At 35.1% G+C, this 11281-nt stretch overlaps 2 protein-coding genes across 2 annotated transcripts; one reads left to right on the forward strand and one right to left on the reverse strand.

Moving 5' to 3' along the window:
- Positions 1-1400: 1400 nt before the first annotated feature.
- Positions 1401-4105, reverse strand: LOC145054852 (uncharacterized). The gene is made up of 8 exons (XM_079003116.1): positions 4083-4105; positions 3695-3807; positions 3518-3595; positions 3160-3417; positions 1973-3009; positions 1849-1920; positions 1561-1763; positions 1401-1482 (listed from the first exon to the last, which is right to left on the reverse strand). Exons 1-8 carry the CDS (start codon positions 4103-4105, stop codon positions 1401-1403), a joined length of 1866 nt encoding a protein of 621 aa, XP_078859242.1.
- A 4795-nt stretch (positions 4106-8900) lies between these two features.
- LOC145088294 (SPX domain-containing protein 2-like) lies at positions 8901-10472 on the forward strand. The gene is made up of 3 exons (XM_079026556.1): positions 8901-9327; positions 9641-9767; positions 9847-10472. The coding sequence occupies exons 1-3, from the start codon at positions 9049-9051 to the stop codon at positions 10290-10292; spliced, it is 852 nt and encodes a 283-aa protein (XP_078882682.1). The 5' UTR covers positions 8901-9048; the 3' UTR covers positions 10293-10472.
- The last annotated feature ends 809 nt before the right edge of the window (positions 10473-11281 follow it).

Genomic DNA, 11281 nt, shown 5'->3' on the forward strand with positions numbered 1-11281 from the left:
CCATGCACGATTTCTCATATTTGGTGACTTTGCTTGTAGCAGCTTTTAAAGCAATCTGTCCCGTCGTGAAATCCCTAACCCTCAAGCCCACAAGAGGGGATACCCCTGTAAGGTCCACACATGCGTGTTTCCCTTCAAACCATCCAAAAATCAAAATGTCAGCCGGTATGAGGGTTGACCTTCCTTCTGCCGAGTCAGTTAAGAAATTCACAGGTGCCTATTTCTTAGCGGAAACCCCGACACACTTAAATATGTCAAACAAAACATCCCTAACCATATTTTGCCTGTATTTGAACCCCGAGAGTTCTTTACGGTGAACTGCATGCTCTCTAAAAGAGTCCAAACATGCCTTGCGACACATCAGACATATCTCGTTAGCTGAGAATATTAGGATCATGAGTCGATATTTAAGGATAGTACGATAATCCACATGAGACATATGTTGGTCAAACCTATCTATAAGGATAAACTAGAATAAAATCTTGAGCATGTGGTGCACGTAAGCACTGGAAAACCACTTTCTGTCGAGCTGTCATGTTGAGATGCACTTCCATATCTTGGACAATTTTACAAAAAAAGGGCACTCGATAGTGTATTTTGGGATTTAGGGGGGGGGGGGGTGTCTTTAGTAGTAAAACTGATAAGGTCAAAATCCGGAAGCTTGTTGCGAAGAGAAGCCAATGCACAATCATAATCATAATCCATACCATATATGTCGTTATCCCGTAAGATGTGGTCTTAAAAAATGTTTAGTTTTTCTTTCTTTTTCTTAGGCCATCGGGTATGATAACGGGTGAACATCTCTCCACATCATCATCAGACTTGTTCACAATGCATTCAATATAGGTTGGAAATGGCAATGTTTTAAAACCTGGGTTTTTAGTTGACCCGGTGTGATGACCGGTTCACGGGTCAACCGGTTCAACAGCCGGGTCAACCCGGTTTATGGTCTTTTTCTATTTTCTTATATTTTTATTTTCCTACATACTACATAGACATATAATACCAATTATTTGATGTCAACAGAGTTTAATCTAAACACAACAAACAATCTAAAGACAACAAACAACCACATAGAGTATTAATAACATGTTATAGATCAATAACAAAACAAACAACCACATAGAAAACATAGTTATGACCAATCAATCTAAACACAACAAACAACCTAAACACATAGAAAACATAGTTGTAGACAAATCCAAACACGTTACGACCAAACCAAATCATGGATCTTGAGAAATTGGAGTATTATAAGCATCAATCTCACGATCACTTAGTAACTGAAATTCACTATCAACTTCATCATCAACATGGTCACCTTGTGATTCAGAAACCGGTTCATGCTCTTGCTCATCAAGCATATTTTCCAAATCATCATAATTAAGTTCTCCTTCCCGCTATTCTTCAACCACCCAAAATCCTATCTTATCAATATTTTCATAGTCAACAGGATCGTAAGACCTCATATCAACCTTCAATCTACAAAAACATTCACAAAAAATCTCAAATATAACTTGGTCCTTTTATAGCATAGTATATCTTAGCAAGATACCATACCTATTTTGTAAAAGCAAGTTGTAATGAACAAATACAAGATCATTTAGCCTTTGATGTTCCAATCTATTCCTCCGTTTCGTGTGAATCCTTTCAAATACACTCCAATTACGTTCGCAACCGGAAGAAGATGCCATTTGACTTAATATTCTAATAGCAAACTTTTGCAACCGGAATATCTTCGCCAAATAACTTCCACCACTCATCTACAAAAGATATAGTTAGCAAAACAATATATTAGAAAATACAATATTGTATATATAATAATAACAAATTAAATTTAAATCATACCTGGACAAGTAAGATTACGAGAAGCAACGACACTAAATCTACCAAAGGTACCTTCAGCATCACGAAACCTACCTAAATTCAATGTAATATTTAAAACATCATCACCTTTAAAAGTCTTCTCAACCATTTCAAGAACGCCTTGAAACACCTCATTCTTCTTACAAAGATTTGCATGATCATATTGAAAAATAGGATTCAACCAATAAGCCGCACAATAAATACTTTTTCTTAACATCCTATCCCAACGACTATCAATTATGTTAGTGTAAGGCCTATATAATTTCTTCTTCTTCTTAAACAATTCCTTAATCCCTCTTCTTGCCCGACACATTCCCTCGTAAACATAACTAATTGCAGGTTTTTCATCCGAATCACACAATCGCAAAAGCTTTAACAAATGAGTCATTACTTTCACTGTAATCAAACAATTCTTCCAAAAGATTTCATTCAAGACAATTTGTTTACATTCAACCACATTTCCCACTTTCAACATCTTCTTAAACTCATTAGATATGACCATTGCTTGTAAGTCTTCTTTATGGTCATATAAACTTTGCAATGCAATGAACACGGTACCAAACCGAGTACCACCTGGATGGATAATTTCTTTCCAACCGGGTCTTTTTCTTAGCCAATTCAAGGGCCACTTATGATTATACACAAAAATAGTAACCCTCGATGCAAGATTGACCAAACTTTTCACATTATCCAATTCTGAAAGATCCTTTAATACAAGATTAAGACAATGTGCTGCACATGGAGACCAAGTAATAGAAGGATATATTTCACATAACTTAGTACCAGCAAGCTTGTAATTAGCAGCATTATCAGTTACCATTTGCACCACATTTTTTTCTCCTACCATTTCAACAATCTCAGCGAACAAATTACACAAATTTGTAGCATTGCTCTCTATATCATATGCATCAACAGATTTAAGAAATGATATCTTTTTCGGACAATAAACCAAGAAATTAATCAAATGTCGTTGTGAAACATCCCTCCACCCATCACTCATAATTGTGCATCCAGTATCAACCCATTGACTTCTTAACGAATCAATTATCAATGAAACTGACTTTTTTGCATCTGTCAATAAATTAACCTTTAGAGCATGATAATTAGGTGCTTTGTATCCATAATCAATACTTGCTATTTTATCTACCATAATTTGAAAAAAAAGGAGAGTTGCAAGCATTCATAGGTATATATGCATCATAAAACCACATAGCACTAGCTAAATCCACATCATGTATTTTTGCCTTACTTTGCATTGCAGATTTGATAGTGGTTGGGAAGGATCATTTATACCTTTCATAAAAAATGGATGCAAGTTTGAAGTAGATTTCATTTTTCCTTTTTTCATAGTTGAAATTTCTGCTTCCTCCATCTCTTCATCATCATCCAAGATAGTAACACTAGTGGTACGTTTTTCTTTTTCTTTTTGGGCAGTCTCTTTCAATTTCCCTTGCATAGTAAACCGCACTTCAGGACTAACTTTTGGGCATGCTACAACCTCTCCTTTAATACCAGCAAGATGTTTCTTAACCCTATTTATTCCACCACCACCTATAACTTTTTGACAAAAATTACATATCCATGCCTTTTTCCCCTTCTCATTAACGACTTGAGTAACATGTTCCCATGCTATATCCGTGTTTGTTCGTACATTTGATTGAACCGAAGAATGGGATTGAGCTTGAGATTATGCTTGCAATGGTTCTTCTTCCCTTGATTCCATATTTAACTGCATTGAAAAGTAATGTTATAATCAATAAACATATGTCAATTGTATCCTAATTACATAATCTATACAATCAAAACCTTGAAACAATGATCAATTAACAATAAATGAACTCTAAACTAACCAAATATGTCACAATCACATGTTTCACAGTCAAAAGAAAATTGATTTCATAACTAGGTAGAGAAGCAACATTCGAATGGTCAACTAAAAACCTGGGTTTTAAAACATTGGGATTAAGTACACAAAACATAAAAACAATACATTACGTGATCGAAATTTACATGTCTTGATTTCAAAAACCTTCACGTTCCAATGGTAAAAAATATACAATAACTTATTCAAAAAGTAATAAGTTTTATAAAATCTACATCGGAGATGATATTATCAATTTCTGGTTTCCAAATTTGAATTATAAAATAAATTGATAAATACAAACATCTTAAAATCAATAAATTAACTTACTAAAGATTATTGTTATAAGAATTACCTAAACTTGATCAAATTCCACATTGGTATATCTACCGATAACAAGGCAATGATACCAAAAAGAAAATGGTTTTTTTATTGATTACGTCAAACTTCAAAATGAATATAAAACATATATAGTTCTTCTATTAATACAACTGACTAATTAAGTAATAAATATTGGTTGATATTGACAAATAGATTTGTTTACATTCCACCCACTTCACCTTTGATTTATTTTTAGATTTAAACTTTTTCTCAATAAAATTGACAAATTTAAACATGAAACAACCAATAATTTTGACAAATATTGGTTGATATTCATAATGAAAGTATTCCATTGTTAACTTCAGTGATAAATTGAACAAGATGCTCAGAAAGAGAAGCAACATAACCTGTCACACCCCAGAACCATGAATGGCAGAAACATTCTGGGGCTGAGGACGTCATGTACAATATCACAAACAATGAATAATAGTAAACAAGCAACAACATCATCAATTGCATTAATAATATAATTTCATACATGTGTGTTCTGTCAAAGTTATAAACACCAAAAATATACATATCAAAATAAAAGATGAGTCTTGAACGAACTCCATCTTCTCAAAAGCCTGACACCTGTACCTGTCTAGTGGTGACCTGAGAATACAAATTATTTTGAAAGCAAGTATCAGCTTAATGCTGGTGAGATCATAAGTATATTAATGTCTGAGTTTGTATGAAAACGTTTGTAAAATGTTTCTGTAAGATGTTTTGTACAATGTTTTGTATAATGTTTGAACTCTTCTAGAAAACCCTATGTTTCCTACTACTACCAAGGCATCTAGTGTCTGTGTATATGTCTCTTGATAGAGTGTGTGTTTTCCCCAATTCGGACTATCATTAACCAAAAATATAGATTCTACATTACCATGCATCGTGTGAATATTCACGAAGTGAATGTTAATGGAAAAAATAAGATAGTACTATGGTGTAGTGTCGTACTACAACCGTACTAATTACCTTAAGTCTAGGGTAATTCTTATAAGTACTGTAGTATTCGCAATAAGTGACTACCTCTGTACTCCTATTGCCTTATTTGAGGGATAAGGCCTAATGTGATGGCTAGATCCCAGGCTAGACCCCCCCCCCCCCCCCCAGTCAAAGGGATTTCGGGACCTTTACACGACTCCTGCATATTTGCACGCCGTGAACATCCACATTACTATGATCATGTATACCCGATATAACTATCACACTGCATTGTGATTCATCAGTATAGTTAGATCCTGAACTTGTTCTATGCTATAGCACCTAATGATGTCTGTCCTATTATCGTATATGTAAACGCACTCATGTAAAAGTATCTATGTAAACGTACTCATGTAAGCGTACTCATGTAGCGTAATCATGTAAACATATCTATATAATAGTATGGTAATGTACTGTAATGTTCTGTGTGTGCTAGTTGTAATGTGTGTTCTCTCTCTATCTAGCATGTATAGTAATGTACTGTGTGCACTAGCTGTAATGAGTGTTCTCTCTCTCTTTAGCAAGTATTGACTCATGAATGAACTGACTCATTGTATGTTTCATTGTTCTAGTAATAATAATAGTATCCTCCTGTGTTACCCATATGGTAAGTTACTAGTGATGTACTGGTACGTATGAACATGGAAGTATACCCTTGCTACCCAAGGGTACCGAATGAACTGGAAGGACCTTTTATGACTATATATGTACACATGATATATAACTAATATTTAAACGACCTTCGGACGGGTACCCGATATCCCACCAGACCACATCTCAAGCGCGAAAAGGAAATAGGGTGGATAGCCTTCGTAAGTCCTTTAAACATTTCTTATATAACTATACATACTTAGATATGCAATTGATAATAAGTAAAACAGAGTTAAGCAAATGTATTTGATAAGTATAAGAACTTGTAAAACAGTTTGAAGCAAAACTGTTTGATAAACAATTTGAACAATAAGGAAATCATTGGTTTTGTAGTTATTAATCACATGTGATTGATGTAATAACTATAAGTATTTGACTTGTATCCCCCCTCTCCCCATATAAGCATTTAAAAACATTTAAACCATTAATTAAGGGGTATGAACTCACTTGTGGTGAATGGATTGGATTGGAGTGTCGGGTACGGTGCTAGGTGACAAATGGAGACTTGTACACATGCACGAGCCTAGTTATCATATAATGAACATATATATAATAATTAGCCAATTTATAACTAATAAATTAAGTTGGGACACTCTAGAACATGAAAACACTTTGTTTCAAGTGTTAAAGATCACAAGGATTGCATCCAAGTGTTGGTAGGGCAAAGTTAGGGTGTTTGGAGTTCAAGGGTAAACTCTCTTGGAGTTCACGGTTTTGATGGTCATAACCCAAGGAGTTTACGACAGTAAACTCTAGGGTTTACGGTCGTAAACTCTACTCCTATTGACCATGTGTTGTTTTGTGGTTTAACAAGCCTTTTGGAGCATTTCTACTAGGTGATTTGGCCTTTGGAAGGGACTAGGGCAACAAAAACACTCCTTAGAGGAGTTTACGGCCTCATGGTCATTCCCCTTTGGGTTTACTACCGTAAACCCTTATGGAAAAGGGTATTGCCATGTTTTCAAGTCCTTAACACAACTAGATAATAGTCTAAGTTAGTTTTTAGGCCTAAGGAAGGAAAATGACCCATTTAAACACACTTTAGGGTGTTTACGGTTTTGGGAGATCCCCAAACCGTAAACACCTATAAATGTTGGTCTTTGGTGTTTTTCAAGGCTTAGACACAATAAGGAAGGTTTAAACTTGTCAAGGATGGCTTAAACATCAAACTAGGACTTAGATTAGGGACTTAGGCACCATTTGTGCCTTTCTTGGTGTTTACGGCCCAAGAACATTCTTGGACCGTGAACACCTTTAACCTTGTGTTCTTGGCATAATTTCTTGATGTTTAAATGTAATACTAGCTTAACAACACTCAAGGAAGGAAGTACTTACGATTAAGAGGCTTGATTTGAGCTAAAAGTCCAAGAACACTTAGTGTGTGTTCTTGGTGTTTTGGAAATCTAGACAAAATACATAAATGAATGGATGAATAGATGTACAAACACTAGATTAAGTGTTTTACTAACTTAAAATGGTTAGAACACTTAAAACTTTGAAGATTTGGAATCAAATCTAGGATGATACTTAAAAGCCTTTTTGGAGTTTACTCTTTTGGGTATTTGGGGAGTAAACACATAATGACTAGTCTTGGGGAGTAAACTCATACATAGGTATGAGTTTACGGTTTTTGGGATGATTTTTCAACCCAAACATAATAGTCTGGTCGGGAACTTCTAAGACGCGAGGTGTTTGCGGTTTTTAAAATTCAAAACCCGAGACGACACTTTCTTTCACCCGATCGTTTAAAAATAATATTAAAATAATCAAACGAACTTTATATTTCTTAAAAATAAGAAATAATGACATTAACTTATGATACAAAGTGGTTGACTTTTAGGGTTTGACCGAATGGAAATTTCGGGTTGTCACATAACCCAATCAACCACAAACTTGTAATACCAAACAAAGATATGCTTCAGAAATCGCAAATCATTAACTAGATAGACTCAAAATTGGATGATTGGAGTAAGTGGATTAGTAATAGAGGGGGAATTGGTCGCTGTTTTGCAGGAAAATAAGGAAGCAAGAAAACAAAAAAACTCACCTGGAGAAGAATGAAATCGCTGTGCTCGCTGCTTGCCTGCTTCAGTCGCTCCTTCAATCTCCTTCAGCGACTATAGTTCAGTCGTTGTTGATGTCGTTCCTTGGTCGCTGCTTTGTTTCTTCCAAACCCTAATAAACGGGCCAATCCAGGTTTTTAGCGGTTCAAGATACCCGGTTCAACCGCGATTTAGTGTAAACCCGGCCGGTTCGATCCGGTTGGTATTTTTACAAAAACCCGCTCTAATTTGACCCGCCTTTTATCCCGGATCACGGTCCAACCGGTTGAACCGGCCGGGTCGACACGGGTTTTAAAACATTGGGAAATGGTACTAGTGAACAAGAGAGAACATAAGAGAGAGAGAGAGAGAGAGAGAGAGAGATAAATGGTTTTGATTCGATGCGAGAACCTGTGAGTGGCTTCAATCTACACCACCGTTACACCCATTGAGGATGATTTACTAGTGAACATCTTTTTCACATACTTCAAATGAAGTCCATACCTCATGGCCTATCATTCCTAATAAATGAAAATAATTTTGCCACATGTCACTCTCTCATTAAATTGGACACATGTCATTTTCTGGTATTTTTGAAGAAATGTTTTTTCCATTTGTCATTTTCTCAATTTTTTTTTATCTTTTCTTAATTAACACATCATATTTACACCTTAATTAATAATTGCCTTAATTGAAAATAACCAATAATTACAATATTACTTATATAGTATTTTTAATATGTTTCTTTTTAAACCAAATTTTAAAATTTAATTTCAAATCTAAAATTTCAAATTTAAATAAACTTCTGTTCAAACATTTATGTTTAATTATTTTTGTATTATCTAACCCGTATGTTTAAATAAACTTCTGTTCAAACATTTATGTTTAATTATTTTTGTATTATCTAACCCGTATAACATATGGATCTTACAACTAGTTATTAAAATTTTGTGATTACCACCCAAAACAAACCATCATAGATCATATATTTAACAAAGGCAAAAAAGAGAAAATGACAAATGAGTTCTCTTTGTTTTTAGTGAAGCTGGCCGGTTTAAACCTCGGAAACATGGAGAATATTCGTCTCGAATGAGATCGATCGCCGAATATCCTCCTTGATTGTTTCAATCCAATATTTTATCCATCCAAGCCATTGTCAAACCTCTATTCCTCTCTGTATATATACGTACATCTGGAACAGACGTGTGATTTATACCAAGTCATCCATATTCCCAAATTTCGACTTGTTTTCTAGGGTAAGAGGTGGAATCATCGAACAAGATGCAATTCCGTAAGCTTCTGAATCAATTGATCGACGAGATGATGCCGGATTGGAGAGATAAGTTTCTGTCTTATAAAGATCTGAAGAAGCAATTGAAGCGGGTTTACTCCAGAGACGGTCGCTGTAACAAGAGGATGAAATTGAGCACCGGTGACGACATTGAGCCGGCGGCGGACGAGAAGGCGGTTGCTGATTTCGTGAAATTGTGCCAGGAGCAAACCGACAAGCTTAACGATTTCGTCCTTGAAAAACAAGAGTGGTATATCATCAAACTGGAGGTAATTTTGATTTCTAAATTTCGAATTGAATCGTCAATACCTGCATCTCGATTGTGCTGTTATCAAATCCTATAATTGTTCCTGTTTACATCTTAATTGCTAAATGTTACGTTATCTCTTCCATAAACAGATGGAAATTCGATATTCATCTCAAATTTCGAAACTTCACGGATGATCATTTCTGTTATTGAATTCGTTTCAGTTGTTGGCTCTTCATATGAATCTAACCAATTAGTGTTATAATGTTGGATTATCACTTTATTGTGCACAATTCATGCATACTGTCACATATCTAATGCAAATCATTTTAAAGGTGCTAGAAAGTAACTTGATCGCAGCCAAGGATTCAAGTGAAGAGTTGAGGAAAGTTGCTAGAGACCTCGCAGATTTACATGGGGAGATAGTTCTCTTGTTAAATTACAGTGCACTCAATTACACAGGTATTCACTAACCTCTACAGTCTTCATTTCTCCAAACAATTTAGTATCTCCTTCTTTACAGTTTCAAATCATGTTACAGGATTAGTTAAGATACTGAAGAAACATGACAAACTAAGCGGAGCTCTTCTTCGTGTGCCTTTCATCCAAAAAGTTATGAATGAGCCATTTTACAAAACTGATGTTCTAAACAATCTTGTTAAGACGTGTGAGATGATGCTGGACCAATTTTTATCCACGAAGCAACAAAGTTCATCCCCATCTGAATCAGGAAACAGGAAAGAAGAAGGAAGGAGTTCTGAACCAAATGAGGAGTCGTCTTCTGTTAGGGTTCCTGAAGAACTGGTTGATATTGAGAACAGGGAGAACACATACATGAAACAAACTCTTTCAGCACTTAGAGTTTTGTCAGAAATTCGAAATGGAAGCTCGACTGTAAACTCGTTTTCACTACCCCCGATGCAACAGAACAAGGAGAGGGAGGAGGTATGGAAGAAAACTTATGTTGTTGAAGAAGTTGCTAAGTGAATCAACAACACCCATAACTTTGTAACAAACAACCTTTGATTTTTGAACAAAGGAGGAATAAGATGAACAGTTGGTTTTTTCTTGGGACGATAACCTGTAATTGATAATTAGGAATGGATAATGTAATATATTTTCTTTTATAATCACAAAATTCGTGACATCTAATTAAGTTTATTTATACCAGTTTGGGCTCGGTTTTTTTTATGGGGACTAGCTGAAACAGGTGATTTAGTTCACAATAAAATGAAACAAAGAGGACTATCCCTACAAGAAAACTCAAAATTGGACTGGATATGTCATTTTCACCAAACAACATGGAGCGTGCGAAAGAGGACTCAATCTCAAAGAATAGAAACATGCAAACATTTTTTGTGAAGCGTGACGGAGCTTTTTCACAAAGATATAAAGTTTGGTGAATACCAAACAAAAGACAAATTATGACTAAAATTTGTGACGTAAAACAAAATAGTCATGGAATTTAATAGAATGTATAAGAATTTGTGCAACCATCGAAAAACCCGTCAAAGTGATAGGACACATGTTGACTAGGCGCTTCAGATATACGGAATAAAAATAAAAATAACGAGAAACCTTAAAAATTTTATTGAGTTTTGGAAAGGTGCTGTAAAAAGCCCAAAATGGAATTTGGTGGAAACAATGGATCAAAATGCTAGTGTTTCAAAACATTTAGACTTTTGACTCCAACTACACAGCTTTTTCGGAAGCTCGTGTTAGGGTTAACCTCGGCTTCGGTGATGACGAGCTTGAAATTGAAGCAATTATAAAGCCAAGAAGAAAGGTTCTTCCTCTACTTTACCGGAAGATAAGTTGGACTTCCAAAAAATGGCTAATTTGTTCGACCATTTTAATTCCAACTTTAATGTGTATATGGAATTTGAAAAAGAGAAGCTACATCTAAAAGACTGTGAAGAAAAGCAACGGGTCAAAGATAAAAAATTGTTGTTGGTGAGGAACGGAGTGAGAGAAAA

Source organism: Lactuca serriola, chromosome 1 (assembly GCF_051521515.1).
Source record: "Lactuca serriola cultivar US96UC23 chromosome 1, Lser_US96UC23_V15, whole genome shotgun sequence".
Lineage (NCBI taxonomy): Eukaryota > Viridiplantae > Streptophyta > Magnoliopsida > Asterales > Asteraceae > Lactuca > Lactuca serriola.

Coding starts and splice junctions, on each gene's coding strand:
- LOC145054852 (XM_079003116.1), bottom strand. CDS start 4,105: ATGTGGAATTTGATCAAGTTTAG. Junction 1,921..1,972: donor TTCAAGGCGTTCTTGAAATG/GTTGAGAAGACT, acceptor CATTGAATTTAG/GTAGGTTTCGTGATGCTGAA. Junction 1,764..1,848: donor TCGTAATCTTACTTGTCCAG/GTATGATTTAAA, acceptor TATCTTTTGTAG/ATGAGTGGTGGAAGTTATTT.
- LOC145088294 (XM_079026556.1), top strand. CDS start 9,049: ATGCAATTCCGTAAGCTTCTGAATCAATTGATCGACGAGATGATGCCG. Junction 9,328..9,640: donor GGTATATCATCAAACTGGAG/GTAATTTTGATT, acceptor ATCATTTTAAAG/GTGCTAGAAAGTAACTTGAT. Junction 9,768..9,846: donor CAGTGCACTCAATTACACAG/GTATTCACTAAC, acceptor ATCATGTTACAG/GATTAGTTAAGATACTGAAG.